At 35.2% G+C, this 19521-nt stretch overlaps 1 protein-coding gene across 1 annotated transcript in view; it reads right to left on the reverse strand.

Annotated features, from left to right (window-relative positions):
* LOC137401394 (tetratricopeptide repeat protein 28-like) overlaps positions 1-19521 on the reverse strand; it is a 37909-nt gene that overhangs the window by 3859 nt on the left and 14529 nt on the right. Inside the window, exons 12-23 of the mRNA XM_068087721.1 lie at positions 15012-15072; positions 14300-14527; positions 13409-13549; positions 12137-12307; positions 11910-12012; positions 11277-11413; positions 10236-10364; positions 7644-7833; positions 3870-4054; positions 2527-2613; positions 1427-1534; positions 17-116 (exon numbers count right to left, since the gene is read on the reverse strand). Of these exons, the coding sequence (XP_067943822.1) occupies positions 17-116; positions 1427-1534; positions 2527-2613; positions 3870-4054; positions 7644-7833; positions 10236-10364; positions 11277-11413; positions 11910-12012; positions 12137-12307; positions 13409-13549; positions 14300-14527; positions 15012-15072 (1640 nt within the window). The remainder of the gene's footprint in view (positions 1-16; positions 117-1426; positions 1535-2526; positions 2614-3869; positions 4055-7643; positions 7834-10235; positions 10365-11276; positions 11414-11909; positions 12013-12136; positions 12308-13408; positions 13550-14299; positions 14528-15011; positions 15073-19521) is intronic.

Below are 19521 nucleotides of genomic sequence, written 5' to 3' on the forward strand. Positions count from 1 at the left end.
CAGAAAATAAGCTCACCAAGGGCTTCTTCATAGCGTCCCAACTTTGCCAGCGTATTTCCAATATTGTGGTGGCTTGAGGCGCAATCATGCGCTGCCTCCATGTTGTCTTCTTTAATCTGTAAATATCCATGACCGATGTACACCTACCTCCAGTACCATGAGCTACACAATCAATGTCATTGTGTGCCAGCATAAACACTGTTATAAAGATGGTTCCTGATCTCATTGGATGAAGTTCAATTTCTAACATTAACTCAATCAGATGGTTGAAAAGTATCTCCAATAGACCATCCATGAACCAGATCTTTTGAATAATTCACTACTTTTCAATGATTGGAGTTGTGCGTATATGTTGAGTTACTACGCAATTAAGTGTTTCAGTAGACATTCACACGATGCGCATTTTACGCCAGAGCTTTGGTGAAAAGACTAGACTACATTGCTAATTATTGACCCCAAAATCCAATAACTAGGGACACAGTCTTGTCATGCTTAGCAGGATTCAGAACATTACCGCATTCGGAATTGCTCAAATTGAAATAAAACGAATGAAACTCGCGCATCCCGGAAACACTGATTATCTAGTTGAAATTCACGTTACAAAATCGACATCACTTCCTGTTGGCTGTTAGCAAACTTTCTTAGTTTGTTTTCTGTTGGCATCCAAATTTGCTTCTTTCGCGTAGACCAAAACCACCCTACATCTGTTCTTCTCCTGCTCAAAAGATTTTTAAATGGTCAATTTCACAACATCATATATAATAAAGCGATACTCGGAACAAATTCTGAGGTTGACTATTGAACCAGTTAGATACCTTTTCAATCTAGCAGTAGAACCGACTCGGGCACACCGATCAAGGATACAGTATCACAGAAGAACATACTGTACAATCATCTCTATTCAAAAGGCGTACATGGATGAGCAAACATGAAGACAAAAGGTCATTTTAACTTCCATTGTTGGTTGAACATGAAAAATATATCTGAATGAATTTTATAGATGCATTGACCAGTGGACCCAGCACCTCAACCCGCTGACGTGCTGCGCATTAGGGCTTCATCTCACCATACTTATGTAACAATTAAGCTTTCATTTTTTTCATTTGATCAATATTGTAATTATATGTATTTTTGCTTAATCTTATATTTTTACTAATCGATGAAATAAAACAGGACACCCACTCTCGCGCGCACACCAATATCTTATCAATTTAGGTTCAAGCAGAGTACCGTATTTTGGATGCGGACTATATTGTGTCAATAAAACTAAACTAACAGAGAATTTACTTGAATATGTCACATCCCTGAAACAAGTTTCTTTATCGCCAGTCTAATATGGATCCTCTAAGATGGAGTATGATGTCTTAGCTTACTGCAAGCAAAGGCTGTAGTTAATGCTCTATACACTGTCTTCATTTACACTGACCTTCTCTCGAATCTTTAAACTTTCCTCTAGATGGTGCAGCGCTTTTTCAAGCTTGTCCCAAGTCTGGTAAAGAACTCCCAAGTTGTTATGGCCAGCAGCTATGTGATTCTGCGTTAAAGACATTTATAGCAAATGTAAGCTCAGTTTCTCATTAATCAAAATAGAATGTAACATAACGGAAGGGCATGGAACAGGCTAAAAGATGCATTACTGTAAGTTTTCTTAAGTTCGTAAACGTAAAAGAACCAGAGTGAATTCATGCGTATTATAATTAAAATAATTTAAAAAAAGCAATAATATAAAAACATGACACTTTGTGTTAGAAATTTAATAACAAAAAATGATAATTTTACTATTATAGTATAAATATAACAGTAATAATAGTATAAGCACTAGTAATAGCATTAACTTGATGACGTCAAAAAAATGAAGAAGTCATTCATTTTTTTGACGTCATCAACTCATCTGCACACCGCTAGTTCACGGAAATGCCGCCATATTTGTAGACAAACAATCGTCATTCCCGTTCACTGTACATTTTTGAATAGTATTTATGGTGTTACTTTGATATTATATCAGGAGTCTCCAAAAAAAGTGTTCAGCGCCGCTACACAAAATTGCAAACAACAGCGTCGTTCGCGAAAATTAATTGCAGAAGCTTCATGTTTTCAAAGGTAAAAGTCTACAAAGATGGGGGACCACGATAGAATGTAGTCACGAAATACCGAAGGCAACGATAGCAGTGATAGTAGCAGTAAGAGTAACAATATTACTGATTTAAAATATCCTTTAGGCTGACATTAAAAATATAAGTTGCTGAAAGACCTTGTTGAAAGATCTGTCATATTTGATGAAACTAGACATTCTGAATAAAAGGAAAAAAGAAATGAATGTGAAATTTGTTATGAACTAAACAAAAAAATGCCTTGTTTTGTGAAAGCAAAAGAAGGAATTTTTAATACCTGTATGTAAAGTGAGACAACAAAAATAAACAGCCGTGAGAATAAGCATTCACCTGATCAATGTGATAAAAACAAGAGCCCAATATCCATAGAATTAAGCTGTGAACACAATCCAATAATAGACCACCACAAACTAACCTGAAGCTCTGTGTCAGGATTGTCAACGGCTGTCACAACGGCCATATCTAGCGCCTGCATGATGTTTTTTTCAGCATTTTTAAAATCCTGTCAACAATCAGCAATAACGACTTATTAAAAGCTAGGAGGAAACAACTCTAACAGACTATAATAAAAAGGCCTACTTAAAAAAATTCTAACCCTTTTGCTACCATAGACGCATTTATGCGACTTTTCCAGCAATTGAGTAGTTACCTAATTTTACTATTCGTTGACAGCATAACCCACGGTCTCTAAGACTTTTATGAAATTGACAATTTAAACTTTTGTTTGAGAATTTCTAATCTAAAAATGACCATTTTTGTGTGAGATCAATAATTACCGCACGCGATTCAGAAAGCAGGTAATTAGTTAGGTTGATGACATTATAGCCAATTCAGATGCAGATTTTTGTGATTATACAGATAATTAAAGCAGCAACATTTTCTCTGATAGTGGTGAAAGTAATAGTTTTGTAAGAGTGAGGAACATTGTGGAGGATCGTTTTAGCTTCGCATCGATCGTAGCTTCACATAGCTTTATCATCGCACAAAGTATGGATCCACTGAATTTTTGCATAGCAATGTTGGTTAAAATGTTGGCAAAATAAAATATGTAACAAACATGTTCTAGATAGGGATTGAAATTGAAAAAATGCTGTTTACATATCATGAAGCAATATCGGCAATTTTCGGTAAAATGGCTGGCATTAAGCTGATACCTGAATTTGCACATGGTTGGCAGTGAAAGGGCTAGTGGGAAATTTACAAAATCCTAAAGTAAGACGTGTGTACTACTGATCACATATTCCAGATGAAGACTTCACTCATCACGAAATCTTTGAACATAATGCCTTATTCTAAACTTGCTCGTTTCTGCATTTGTGCTCCAGTGCCCAGAATATCTGTATTTCTCCTTCCATACATATTTGATAAACATTGTTTTCATGACACCAACATACAGTACATCCACCATCATATATTTTAGTTTATGAACTTTCTGCTTCTACAACCTTCAATATCACTATTCCGACTCCACCACAATTGCTATTAGATAACTAAAGTTTAAACCACTATTTGTTCAACTCACTCACTAATTCCTTATTTCTGTTGGCATGTAATGAAAAATATCACTTTTCTGATGATTAATTTTTGCCAATAAAAATGGTGCGTATGTACAGAAGACATGCAAAGTGTAAACAAACAAATAGTAAATGCCCATAGCGTTACAGCGATGCTAACCAACAATAACAACAGGTGTGTACCAAATATTATGAACAAGTCTACATTTTGGGTGGAATGCTATCAACTGAAGCTTGGACTTACGCCAATGGACTCATACGAGTTGCCGACATTATTGCAAACCGCACGCAGCTCATCAGCGTCTCCTGGTTCAACAAGTAGCTCCTTAGCCTGCTCATACATTTCTATAGCCCCTCGAGAGTTTCCAAGGCGCTCGTGACCCACCGCCAAACCTCGATACAAACTTACGATCCACTGTTTGTGTTTACCTGCAAAATAATAAACTCACTGCATTTTAGGAAGCAATATTCTCAACCTAATATGATGCCTTTTATTCTTTTACGAATACCATAAAACCTTTATTTGAATGACACCTCTAATTGAAAGTCACCTCTAATAAAGCACTGCTATGAGGAAAGGGTTGAAAAATAGAGTGCCATGGCGTTCAAATAGAGATTTTATGGTATGCAGTGTAGCTTACAAGCTATACATCTGTAGTGAAAGCAGGGAACCCATGTAAACAAACTGAAGCTCCTGAGGCGAAAGACCATAAAAACTCTTAAGGAAACGCAATTTGGTGGCATCTGAAAACAAAATGTATTTTACATCACCTGAAATAGTTTGAAAACTATTGATAATCATTATGTTCAATAATCCAGGAGTGCATTATGTGTGTGCAACGTCTTATTGCTATTGGTAATCATCAACAAGATGTTTTTCATTACCTTCTCTTGACACCAACACACAAAAAAGTTGAAATTTTCAACTGTTCGATCTTTTTAGACTGTTGTATCAATGTGGGATACATGCGGTCCTTGCACTCTGCTGGTGAATATTCTCATATTCTACGGTTGCTCCTCATTGGAAGTCCGAGGTCAGAGAAAGTTCATTGAAATAACATTCATTCAATGGTCAGAGACTCATTGAAATGTCAGCTGTATCTCCAAAGGTTCTGTTCCTAAGAACGCTTCTGGTTTGCAATTTTCATATGTAACTGGTGCTCCTACAGTAGCTAATCATTTCTGCGCATCTTCTACATTGTTAGAGTCTTTCTATATCACTCTGTTCACCTTGTTCAAATGGGGTGTGCAGGCAAGCCAGTCCTTGAATATGCTGGTCTTGCTCCTTTTGATACAGCATAAAGCTGGAATCCAGGCTTAATTCGTTTCTTGTGTTTCAGCATTTAAGGAAGGCCAAGATGGGAAACTAAGGATAGATTTCAAAATCCAGCTGCGTTCCTCGATGTCACGCGCATTGTGCTAATGCGTTAAAGGCTGCACATACTGATGCACCACAATGTTTCATTCATGAATATTGTGTGTATATACATGTAGATATATAAATCTCAATGTTTGTCTGATTGTTGGTCTGTTGTCTGTGTGTCCAGCGATAAAGTTTTAGGAAAGAAAAACTGCCTCCCACTGGGTTTGGACTTGAATCATCCAGGCCGGCAGACAGACGAGCTAAACAACTAGACCAAAGGCCATTGTTTTGGTCACAATAGACCAAAATTATTCCATTGCTATACAATGAAATAATTGTGGTCCTATTCATTACATCAGTTAAAATACACAGTCGAAGCACAATGCGTTTGACGATTCCAAGCTGGCTTCACAGCTCTTATAACAGTAAAGATTCAGACAAAATTAAGTTACTAGCTTAGGTTACTCAAATTAGCCAAGTTGATAATTTTGCCATCGGCTAATTAATCAACTTATCCATCTGTAACTACATTATCTGCCACTACTAATAAATTGTTTTTATTACCCGTGCAATGCCGGCATTACACTAGTGTTTACGCATACTTAATAACTCTTAATGAATGCTAAGCTGGAGTTGTGCACTCACAGCCAGTTGAGAGAACAGTAAAAGTATTAGTTTTCTAATGGTGTAAAAATGCATGATTCTGTGACATAACTTAGCCAGTAATATTGTAGGATTACCGCGATGTTGAAAAGATTCCAACACGCTCTATTTAGCATCGATGCCACAGAGAAGATGTCTTGGCAATAGCAGTGTTTGCATAAGTACCAAGTACCTGCTTCTCTAGTCATATAAAAAGGCACGCAAAGGCAACTCTGTTGTTTGAAAATAAAACAGTCTTATGTACAAGCTTGTTTCTAATACAAGATGCTGTTCCAAGTTTAGCTTTCACCTAGTCTTCCTTTTCTGTCCAGAGATGACATCAGCAAACTAACAAAATATTTTAGCAATCTGATTCATTGGCATCTCTTATTTTATAAAGAAAACCTGCTGAGCATGACCTACACAGAATATAACTTTTAATATCGGAAGTATACAATACTTGGAACATTTTAATATTGAAATTGAATTTTTTTTCTCATTTCGTATTAATAGTACCAGTATTACACAATTTTTCATTGTAACCACTGTACCAAAACAGACTTTATCTAGCCATTACTTGCTAATTATTTCACATTTAAACACTTTCACAATTGTTTTATTTTTTCTCCAATTTTATTTGAACTGCACAAAACACTTTTCTTCCGATATGAGGTTTAGAAGTTAGAATAGTAACTGTTCTATATGTTCAATAAAAACAAATTATTACCCGGGCCACACCAGGCATTCAGTGATAGAATATAACTTAGAATGTTGGAAAATTGGCTTGATGATTAAGAACTATATTAATATCAAATTTATGAGTCAAACGGAAGGGAAAATTTCAAAATAAAAACATCGCTATATCAACTGTAGTGGGTTTGATAACTTCTTCTGGTGTTCCCTAAAAAGGAAATCAAACTGCTACTCTAACAGTCTAGCGTACGATCAGAGATCATCAGGCGTGATGATGAAGCAGAGAGAATAAGTGTGCGCACAACTATTCAGAGAGCTGAAAGTTGGTCAATTGGTGCGGGTGTTAGAGTATCGGGCTACTAAGCTGACTGCCATGAGTTCAAAAGTTGTGCGAAGGAACCTTCAACTTCAGCCTCCAATCGTTGCTACAGATGCATAGATACGACTGTTATTATAGTAAAGACAAGTATGGCGGCAGACTCGTGCACTGAGAGACCGTCATGTGTAACAACTATGTCCAAAATTGCTCCACATTGCAGCAAGGCGGTCAAGTGGTGCACATGGTAGTCTGCTTTGCTGGAAATCTGAATAACTGTGTTCGATTCTTGTACATTGAAATTTTCTTTCCTAACGCTCGAAGCATGGCATTGGATCTTTGAACAGAGATTTTTTTAATAACTTTTATAAAGAAGTTTGTCCTGTTTGTTATTTTATTCAAAAACAAGACCTTGTCTTTCCGTTTTACCACTGTTACACCTGTCAACATTCTCCTTAGATGCCTGATTTTAAACTATAAAAGGTAAATATGACTGCTTAACATTATGTTTGAGCATCATAGAACCAAACTACATTTGGGCGAACTATGTACGTACGTACGTAAACGCTCACAGCAATGTTTCATGAGAGAAGCTATCTGTATGTAGAGCTTCATGATCTCCGAAAGTCATCAGACGATTCGATAATGCGTACAGACGATTCAGTATATATTGACATATTAGTATGTGAAATACTTGAAAATTTTAGTTAAATCTTTTTGTATATTTTAGCTTAAAAAGAAACCTTTTTGTGTTCGTGATAATTAGAAACATGCATTTAATGAATGCCCGTATGAAGGCCATGAAATGAGGGTATTACAAGACTAGAAGGCCCATAGGTTTTAGTTCTAGCATCGCTCAGTCTGAAAATCATCAGGTGCGAAATCGCCATTACATAATAATATCATTTATACGATTGGCCTCTTTAAATAATTGCAATTTTCATATCGTCTGCATTAAAAATCGCCTCCAAACAATTAAACTGCAATATCATGAAGCTCTCTACCTGTGGGACCTGCTAGATTCAGGTACATGTCCAGACACTCTTTGTGAAGCTTCAAAGCCTCCTCTGTGTTTGCCCTGCCACCGATACCCTGGAGAAGATGGCCAAGATTGAACAAGGTTGATCCGGTGTCATCTGATGGTTCATCAGCGAATAGTCTTCTTCTAATGTCAAGTGCCTGCCGGAGTTTCTCCTAGAAATATAGACAAGTAGATGTGGTAAATATAGTACTATGTACTTTATTAAGGGTCTGCAACCTTCTCTACTCAAAGAGCCTTTGGACCCGCTTTCCGCAGGAAAGAACGTAGTGGGAGCCACAAAACCCCTTTGATATTTTCAATTGAAAAAAAATGCTACATGTAACATTTTTGTTTAGCTTTTATACCATGTTTACACCAGAAAATAAAAAGGTGTAGCATGTATAATGATTTAACTGCTGAGAAAACAAAATTAAACTTTTGCAAAGAACAATAAAATATCTAAAAATAACTTGAACTTAACGTGAAAATATTACATTGTTCATAAGGTTACTTTCAAGAAAAATTGCCATTTCATGTTTACATCGGTACATCTTTAAAAAAAAAATGCTGAACTTAAATTCCGCTTGAAAAAATGGCTTTCCGTGCCGGACTATTTCTTGAGCGGCCACAAAACTAGCATATGTAGTTGAATTTGCGAGCTTTGTCCCCTTCTGAAATGATTTTTGCTCAAATTAGCCTTACGAATCAGTCCCGAAACGACCTTTTTTCGCTCATCTCCCTCTGGATATTTTAAGCAAGGTCTGCACGTTTATTCTGAAAGTGTTTTACGACATTTGTCTTATTGTTGTTGGCAAATTTCTCTTTACATATTAAGCAAACTGGTGAACCAGTCTCATTAGCAGTGAAAGAAAATGAATTAGCCCACGTAGGATTAAATGTTCTATTTTCCTCTGTCACTTTTCTTAGTATTTGCCATAGTTTGCCTATCTGAGGTAAAAAAATCAACAAGTGTCATGCCGGCTGGTGCAATTTTGGTGGTTTTATCGGCGCATAAATAATGACGCATAACAAACGACAATGTTTGATTTATCGCCATAATTTTTTTTAAATTATATTACAAAATCTAGTGATACAACTTTTATATTTTTATGAATTACTTGGCATATGGTGAAAAAAGGAAAACAAATCCAAGCCAGGGGGAGTCACAGCGAGGGGATGAAAAAGCAACCTGCGGCTCCGGAGCCGCAAGTTGCTGACCCCTGTACTATATAAAGTATTAATGTGTGCTATAGATATACCTGTACTATATAAAGTATTAATGGGTGCTATAGATATACCTGTACTATATAAAGTATTAATGGGTGCTATAGATATACCTGTACTATATAAAGTATTACTGTGTGCTATAGACATACCTGTACTATATAAAGTATTAATGGGTGTTATAGATATACCTGTACTATATAAAGTATTAATGTGTGCTATAGATATACCTGTACTATATAAAGTATTAATGGGTGTTATAGATATACCTGTACTATATAAAGTATTAATGGGTGTTATAGATATACCTGTACTATACAAAGTATTAATGGGTGTTATTATAGATATACCTGTACTATATAAAGTATTAATGGGTGTTATAGATATACCTGTACTATATAAAGTATTACTGTGTGCTATAGATATACCTGTACTATATAAAGTATTACTGTGTGCTATAGATATACCTGTACTATATAAAGTATTACTGTGTGCTATAGATATACCTGTACTATATAAAGTATTACTGTGTGCTATAGATATACCTGTACTATATAAAGTATTAATGTGTGCTATAGATATACCTGTACTATATAAAGTATTAATGTGTGCTATAGATATACCTGTACTATATAAAGTATTACTGTGTGCTATAGATATACCTGTACTATATAAAGTATTACTGTGTGCTATAGACATAACACGCATTTTCTTTAGAATGCATTAATAATGATGAAGTTTGTCCGATTTTAACCTTGAAACATCCTGGCAGTCGGATCACCTCAAACATAAAAAACAATCTCAAATGATAGAACAATACCAATACTTTCTGATAATTTATACTAAAATTTTGTGTACATCCATCTTTAAAAGATGTAACTTTTACACCATTACTGTTAATCACTTTGTGACTGATTTGCCTTAGTAGAGTTTCTGCTGCCTAAAGTGTCATTGACAGAGCATGATAGCTAATATTAGGCTGTGCATTTCAAACCTATCATGATATTACCCAAGCTGCCTTGGTTGGTTAAGTGACAGGTAATAGCTTATAGTTCCGCTTTATATTCGACCAATTATTTGCCACGAGACTGTATGCAAAAAACGTGTTAATAATTGGACATTTGTCAAAATCAATTCTTAAATCATTTCATTTTCATATTTGAACCCAAATCACTTTTCTATTGGTACAAATCAAACGAAAAAGGATTTGTTTCAAATATTCGGGTATGTCTAATAATAGCTGTCTTAACCACTGTCACACCTCCTATAATAGAGGTTATAGCTTTGAAGCAAGATGAGACACAACAGCGACACAAGATAAACTGCTGTAAAACCTTAACAAAAGACTGACCTCAGCGAGTTTCCACTGGTTAGTTTTTCTGTAAGCATTGCCCACATTGTTATAACAGAGGGCGAGAGTAGACAACAACTGTTCCGAATTTTTTACTTCCTCAGGCAGTTCATTCAGTGCTTGAATTCCCTAAAAGTGACAGTAGAGCATACGGTAAGAGACAGTAAGAGTACAGTAGAGCATACGTTTAGAACGACAAAAATAAATGATCGAAAAAGAAACCCACAACTGCAACTAGATATCTGAATTGAAACCCAGATCCACAACTAGATATCTGAATTGAAGCCCAGACCACAACTAAATGTCGGAATGAAAGCCCAGATCCACAACTAAATATCTGAATTGAAGCCCAGATCCACAACTAGATATCTGAATTGAAGCCCAGACCACAACTAGATATCTGAATTGAAGCCCAGGTCCACAACTAAAAATCTGAAATGAAGCCCAGACCACAACTAGATATCTGAATTGAAGCCCAGGTCCACAACTAAAAATCTGAAATGAAGCCCAGACCACAACTAGATATCTGAATTGAAGCCCAGACCACAACTAGGTATCTGAATTGAAGCTCAGACCACAACTAGGTATCTGAATTGAAGCCCAGACCACAACTAAATATCGGAGTGAAAGCCCAGATCCACAACTAGATATCTCAATTTAAGCCCAGATCCACAACTAGATATCTCAATTGAAGCCCAGAGCACAACTAGATATCTCAATTGAAGCCCAGACCACAACTAGATATCTTAATTGAATCGCAGAGCCACAACTGTTATAAATGGATGAATAAATGAAAAATTAACAAAAATAGATAGCAATATATAATGACACATCTATATTGGCCAGCTACCATTCCTGCTATGTCTCCATATCATGACCATCAATCCATCGAATACATAATGAACCATAATCAATGGCTGCTACTAAAATAACAAGCAGGCACACAACTGAGAGTTGTCTTACTCTGGTACCTATTTCATGACCTGCTAACCATTGCAGTTCCCACTAAGAAGATAAGTGGGTATAAATGAACAAGCAAACCTTTTCATAGTATATGATAGCGTTCTTGTTGTCATCAGCAGCCTGATATGTCTGTGCTTTGTTGATGTCATCGCTGGCTGTAAGCCCGGCAGCGAGCCGACCCATCATTAAATTTGCGTTGTGACCTTTCACGTTTTCTACAGAAAAACACGATTGACCGTTTTGTGGAAACAGATAAACCTTTAAAGGTGATTTAGATTACAAAAGCTACCCAAGAGGATAAAGATGTTCAATCTGCAAATAAATTCATAAAATATTATACTGTCATAGTTGGAATACAGGATAAATGAGAGAAAATTGTTGACTGTGTCCCTCTTAAACCCACAGAAACAAATAAAATTTCATTGTGATACAAACATGGTTGATATTATTAAATAGAACTCATGTTGGGCTTAAGGCTATCAGAGACTTTAAAGTGTACATGTCATTAGACTATCAGAGTACTACTCAGTAGACTATCAGATACTTTAGAGTATACTTGTCATATGACTATCAGAGCACTACCCAGTAGACTATCAGAGACTTTAGAGTGTACATGTCATATGACTATCAGAGTACTACTCGGTAGACTATGGAAACCACAAAATCAAGAGGCATTAGACTGAATTAATCACTTTATAAAACAGAACTGACCTGTAAGATCTCTCAAAACCTCTTCTCGTTCTTCTTTAGAACCCATGAGACCCTTCAATCCCAGCTTAGATTTATCTTCGTGCTCTTTAGCTTTCTCTGCATTCTAATAAAAACAAAGTAGAATGACAAGTAAAACCGATGAAGATTTCAGCGTACAAGGCAAATCATCCATCTTCTGACCCTGAAAAATGATTTATCGCGCAATAAGTGTAGCGAGTGATTCTTACACCAATTTGCTCATAAAGGCTTGAGAGTGTCTGATGAGTTGTGCCCCTGAGTAGAGCTCCATCTGAGCCTGTCCTCGTCTTCTCTCTTATTTTAATGCACTGTTCCAACTCCTCGATTGCTTCGTGGTACATCCCAAGATCCTTATAAAGGTCACCTAGACTTGAGTGAACCTGCAACCACAGAACACCAGCTGGAATTTATTTCTCTTCAAGATCCAAGTGATTTACAAGTAGTCTAACATGATGAGAGTTGATATCTGCAATATAATAGGATATAGTAGCAATCCCAATAAATTGGGAGTCGTCATAATGCAGTTGGTCATTTAGGTGGTGTTCATAATAGCCATGAAATGTCCAAGGTAGAATGACAGATAAGCTCACGGGTGACTAAATTTAATTTAATCATTATTCACACTAATACATATCAAGATTCATATACCAGACTGATTCAGCGATGTATTATATAAAGATAACGATTTTCAGCTTCACATTTGAACCAGCTAATAGGAATGTTGGAAATATTACAACGGCTAGTAACAGGTGAAGTCTGTGATCGAAGTAGTTCATTTAACACAAAGAAAAGACATGTTGCAGACACGATTTTTCCTTCTTTTTAAAGGTTAACTTACACAAAGGTTTAGCAGATGTTATCGACAAGTATCGGCATTTTTCTATTGTTTGCGATTGTTTTTACGTTTGGGGTGATCCGACTGCCAGGATGTTTCAAGATTAAAATCAACAAAACTTGATCGCAGTTAAAATACAATTTTTTTAACACGGTTAGATTGCATCCATTTTTATTAATTCTTTACTAGACACTGCAAACTACAGTCGCCAATCTTTTCCTACACCAACGAAGTCTTCAAGTTTTCCGTTCACTATCGATTTTTAATCCTAATGAAATACATTGTTGCAATTATATTCTTATTGTCTATGGTAACATTTCGAAAAGCAGAAATCCGACTCATTAACATAATTAACCAATGCAGTAAGACATTATTGGTTCAGAGGCAAGCTGAACAAACATCGACACACCAGCAGTGGTTTCAAGTCTACTGAAAAGATTTACTAAACACATCGGTGCCAAGTAGTGACTGAAACTGATACCAATTTTTTTTTGCTGAAAAAATCTAATCAACATTTTTGAGTCACCCTTTATAACAATATTCTTCAACTTTCTTACATAAAAGACAACTTTTTGAATAGCAATCTCTTTTAAAATGAATTCGTTATCAAGCACAAAATATCCGCTTTGATGATACAAGGAAATACCTTAGCCATGTCTTCCACGGGCTCAAAACAGTGCATCAGCATCATCATTTCTTTAGCCTTCTCTAAGTGTTTTCTCGCCTCATTGTACTTGCCAACATTCCTGTAGGCATTGCCAACATTGTTGTGCATGTGAGGCAGTCTCTGCAATAAATATCATGATGATAAAACACCCCACAAAATTCATTTCCTAATAAGATCTTATTAGGAGAGGTCATTATCTATGCCAATGACCTTTGTAGGATTTTTTATGATGGTAAACAAAGTCTAAAGACAGGCTAAATGCTAATTCCATGTCTTATCTGTTGACCTAACAAAAGATTTTAAAGCTACCAACTTGCTTAGCCACAACATACATGTATATATGATTTGTAATGATGAATTGAATGCTGCCAAAACTGTTAAAATAAAGATAATTACACGAGTTAAAGTTACGGCATCAAAAATAACAGCTGCAAATTTTGAACACACAATTTATATAGTGTATATGGTAATTACTACTAATGATATTACAGCCATTTAAAACTAAAGCTAGAGTTATTTTCTCCCTCAAAAAGTGAGCGCAACGCCCAACGAGATTACACCCAACTCTTCCACATCTACATGTATATGTGGAAGAGATAACAAAATGATACCCAAATGTGATACATATGAAATAATCAAGTGATTGCCTTAACAACCCTGAAACTTAATTTATAGCTTAAAAACACTACCTAAGGTTCAGGAAATTAGGAAATCGACAAAAAGCTGTCTTCCAGAAATTATGCAACCCTTCCTCTAGCTGCCTAGCATTAGCTCAACAGGTTTGTAAGTTTTCATAATACAACAAGCCTATAAATAATTCAAGTATTGCTTATTTATCAAAGGAGATAAATTTTAGCTGTAAGTGCCAACCTCGGGTGGGGCGTATGTAGATGCAACAAGAATCTCAATAGCTAACTCGTAATGCCTAATCTCAATATCAGGTTCTCTGAGGTTGTCATAGACCTGAGCAAGCACATCATGCACTTGCCACAGATCTGCGGCACCATATTCTTTACAGTAGCCATGGTTCTCGTAGATCTGTAGCTCCTTGTTTAGCTCTTCGGCCGCGTCTTTATTGTGTCCAAATTTATGGTGTATCTGCAAGAATTTCAGGACTAAGTTATAATTACTCTTATAACAACACCCAGTTTTTTTCAGGATCCATTTATCTCATCCACAGTTTCAATTCTAATAACATGTAAATGCGGAAATCTAGCTGATGACAAATCTATCCGATTATTTTATGAGTAATAGGTTTGAAGAAAAAACCAATTCAGCAGTCATGAATGTGGCTGCGCAGTTCTGAGAACTTAACAGGCAAAAGCAACACGAGTAAGGAAGATAATCAAAAGCAGTCAAAATCATCAACTGTCTACGAGTAAGTCTAATGGACACAAAGAACAAATCTGAAAACATACACACATAAAAATGTAAAAGCTATAGAAATAAGCATTAAACAACAATTAATCTCATGATATAACATCTACAAATATAACAATATAAATTTTTGAGAGATAGGCGACATGACCAAGTTGATATAACAGCTTATATAGAATACAAAGTTAAAGAGAGGTAAACATACCCGCCCCAGGAGACCGTGTGTTTTGGCAACATCCAGGTGATTCTCTCCTCTAGCTATGATTCTAAAGGAAATAAAAACATTTCACCCTGATATGCATATTCTTCAGTGGTTTTAATTAACGAGAAAAAATAAAAACACATTTTTCATCCGGCAATTATGTACAGCTCACCAGCTAGATGTTTACGGAAAATCTTAAAGAATAACTGACTCAAACAGCTTTCATTGTTTATCTTAGGTAAATCAGACACGCTGATTCCGATTTTGTACTCAAAATAGAGATTGGTCCACTCACTCCGTTTTGGTTTTTTGAAAGCTTTTTTACAATGATTTAATATCGGCGTCACAAACGATGCAATCGACACAACAAGCCCCGCCCATAAATATGTGACGTAGCCTAGCTTTTTAGGGATGGAAGTTAGGGATGTTTGGTCCAATTTCGAATGATAGAGATGGGTGTTTTAAAACTCATTATTCTCTAAATTCAACCTTCAAAATAATCTCAGTTTTTTCTGAAAGGTAGATAAGCTATTTAACATTACTTGTAGCTTATTAAAGGATGTTTAATAGGCTGAACACCGAGAAAAATGAGCTCGAAAAAAGTGCAATTTTATCACAAGCTAGCGCTGTTATCGCGCTTTTTTGAGCTCAATTTTCTTGGCGTTCAGCCTATTAAACATCCTTTAATAAGCTACAAGCAATGTTAAATAGCTTATCTACCTTACAGAAAAAACTGAGATTATTTTGAAGGTTGAATTTAGAGAATAATGGGTTTTAAGACACCCATCTCTATCATTCGAAATTGGACTAAACATCCCTAACTTCCATCCCTAAAAAGCTAGGCTACGTCACATATTTATGGGTGGGGCTTGTTGCGTCGATTGCATCGTTTGCGACACCGATATTGAATTGCTGTAAAAAGCCTTCAAAAAACAAAAATGGAGTAGACCCATCTTTATTTTGAGTATTCAATCGGAATCAGCATGTCTAATTTACCTAAGATAAACAATGCAAGCTGTTCGTGGCAGTTATTTTTTAAGTGACCTTTAGTAAAGTATTATCAAACCATGAAAGAGTTATCACTGCCAGTGATCTCTGACCTAAGGAAACGGATTTAGAAATTCATCAAGTCTAGCCCTACCAATAGTCAGTTATCACCTGACAATAACACCAGACAACAGCTTTATCTTGTACATAGTTGTAAATGGGCTGAAAGCACATCAGAACTTGCTCCCATGTTTATACACAAACTATATTTATATACAAACTCAGCAATAAATGTTTTACAGTTTAATTTTCTATAAGAAAATTTTGTTAGCGTATTACATAAGAGCTACTATGCAGTGAGCTTGCTATTGAAAAAACTTGACAGATAAAAACTCATAATATTCATGAGGAAAAAGTTGACAATTTCATAGAACCTCGGCTTGTCACATCATATCACATTAAGAAATGCTTGCCTCTCAGAGCGTTCTTACGAAAAAAAAAGCAGATTGCTTTAAACTCAGTAATGGCAGTGTTGTAAAACTAATGATGATGGCTATTAAATCATATTTTTGACTATCAAACTCAGATAGGCCCTTCAGGACCAATAAAATATGATATTTACTATTACTACTTTAAAAATAGTATGCAGTGGACCCACGGGTTACAGCCTCCACGTCTTATGGTTTTTTCGTCTTGCGATTTGGAACACAAAGTCTTTCTGGCCCCTTATTAAGGCATTTTCCTTGCCACATCAACAAAAATGTCTCTAGAAATTTAAATTTGATGGTTGGTGTGCTGGATACATCGGAGATACAAACATGTCGGTAAGCTATTCGCCGAAACTCCTCCTACTACGACTGAAAGAGATACAAAGCTCTCTCTCAGTTCTACAATCTTCAACGTTTTGTAAAGGCTTGATCTTGCGTAAGTGAAACAATATCGAATTTACGGTGCATTGTAGTGTTCAATATAATATTTTCTATAAACTTTAGTCCATTATATATAACCATATAACCATTTTGTTACTAATTTTTAATATGTACAGCACATGAATAACATTTTGATGTTTTTACCAGGGGTATCTGAATTAGATAATTACTATGGGTTCCTACATCTCTCTATATGACATTTTCGACTTACGATCCCAACACCAGAATGACATAATACGATATGGGCGAGGGTCCACTGTACTTAAAAAAATTTTGCAACTTTCAAATTCTTAAATCCCCAATTTGGTAATTGAGGTAAACTCTGATGAACATTTAAAATTGGCATCTGTTAGTAAGTATCTGTTAGTAAGTATCTGTTGGTAAGTATCTGTTAGTAAGTATCTGTTAGTGAGTATCTGTTAGTAAGTATCTGTTAGTAAGTATCTGTTAGTAAGTATCTGTTAGTGAGTATCTGTTAGTAAGTATCTGTTAGTAAGTATCTGTTAGTAAGTATCTGTTAGTAAGTATCTGTTAGTAAGTATCTGTTAGTAAGTATCTGTTAGTAAGTATCTGTTAGTAAGTATCTGTTAGTAAGTATCTGTTAGTAAGTATCTTATAGAAAGTATCTGTTAGTAAGTATCTGTTGGTAAGTATCTGTTAGTAAGTATCTGTTGGTAAGTATCTGTTAGTAAGTATCTGTTAGTAAGTATCTGTTAGTAAGTATCTGTTAGTATCTGTTAGTAAGTATCTGTTAGTAAGTATCTGTTAGTAAGTATCTGTTAGTAAGTATCTGTTAGTAAGTATCTGTTAGTAAGTATCTGTTAGTAAGTATCTTATAGAAAGTATCTGTTAGTAAGTATCTGTTGGTAAGTATCTGTTAGTAAGTATCTGTTGGTAAGTATCTGTTAGTAAGTATCTGTTAGTAAGTATCTGTTAGTAAGTATCTGTTAGTAAGTATCTGTTAGTAAGTATCTGTTAGTAAGTATCTGTTAGTAAGTATCTGTTAGTAAGTATCTGTTAGTAAGTATCTGTTAGTAAGTATCTGTTAGTAAGTATCTTATAGAAAGTATCTGTTAGTAAGTATCTGTTGGTAAGTATCTGTTAGTAAGTATCTGTTGGTAAGTATCTGTTAGTAAGTATCTGTTAGTAAGTATTTGTTAGTAAGTATCTGTTAGTAAGTATCTGTTAGTAAGTATCTGTTAGTAAGTATCTGTTAGTAAGTATCTGTTAGTAAGTATCTGTTAGTAAGTATCTGTTAGTAAGTGTCTGTTAGTAAGTATCTTATAGAAAGTATCTGTTAGTAAGTATCTGTTGGTAAGTATCTGTTAGTAAGTATCTGTTGGTAAGTATCTGTTAGTAAGTATCTGTTAGTAAGTATCTGTTAGTAAGTATCTGTTAGTAAGTATCTGTTAGTAAGTATCTGTTAGTAAGTATCTGTTAGTAAGTATCTGTTAGTAAGTATCTGTTAGTAAGTATCTGTTAGTAAGTATCTGTTAGTAAGTATCTTATAGAAAGTATCTGTTAGTAAGTATCTGTTGGTAAGTATCTGTTAGTAAGTATCTGTTGGTAAGTATCTGTTAGTAAGTATCTGTTAGTAAGTATTTGTTAGTAAGTATCTGTTAGTAAGTATCTGTTAGTAAGTATCTGTTAGTAAGTATCTGTTAGTAAGTATCTGTTAGTAAGTATCTGTTAGTAAGTGTCTGTTAGTAAGTATCTTATAGAAAGTATCTGTTAGTAAGTATCTGTTAGTAAGTGTCTGTTAGTAAGTATCTTATAGAAAGTATCTGTTAGTAAGTATCTGTTGGTAAGTATCTGTTAGTAAGTATCTGTTAGTAAGTATCTATTAGTAAGTATCTGTTAGTAAGTATCTGTTAGTAAGTATCTGTTAGTAAGTATCTATTAGTAAGTATCTGTTAGTAAGTATCTGTTAGTAAGTATCTGTTAGTAAGTATCTGTTGGTAAGTATCTGTTAGTAAGTATCTGTTAGTAAGTATCTGTTGGTAAGTATCTGTTGGTAAGTATCTGTTAGTAAGTATCTGTTAGTAAGTATCTGTTGGTAAGTATCTGTTGGTAAGTATCTGTTAGTAAGTATCTGTTAGTAAGTATCTGTTAGTAAGTATCTGTTAGTAAGTATCTGTTAGTAAGGTATTTACAGGCAGAAAAGGTTTTAACAAATATCAATATCATGAGTAACATGCAGCATTATAGAACATTGCAGTAGTCATCTGGTCAAAATTGACTAACTATAAGATTAACTTACACAAAACTAGTAGATTTTATCAGAAAGTATCGGTATTTGTCACTTGCGATTGTTGTTGATGTTAGATCTGACTGCCAGGATGTTTTGAAATTAAAATCAACAAAACTTGATCGCGGTTAAAACACTCAAAAGAAAATCACGGACCAAAATGACGTCACTAGTTGTTATCGTTGTTATAGTTGATATCGGCTATTACGTTGAACTTGCAGCATTATGCGCCTCCTACTATATGCGCCTCCTACTACCGCCTCCTACTACTGCGCAACTATAGATGTCATAGCAACACTTCATTTGATCTGAGTGTTTCAACCACATTCAAGTTTTGTAGAATTTAATC

Source organism: Watersipora subatra, chromosome 8, assembly GCF_963576615.1.
Source record: "Watersipora subatra chromosome 8, tzWatSuba1.1, whole genome shotgun sequence".
In the NCBI taxonomy this organism is placed as follows: domain Eukaryota; kingdom Metazoa; phylum Bryozoa; class Gymnolaemata; order Cheilostomatida; family Watersiporidae; genus Watersipora; species Watersipora subatra.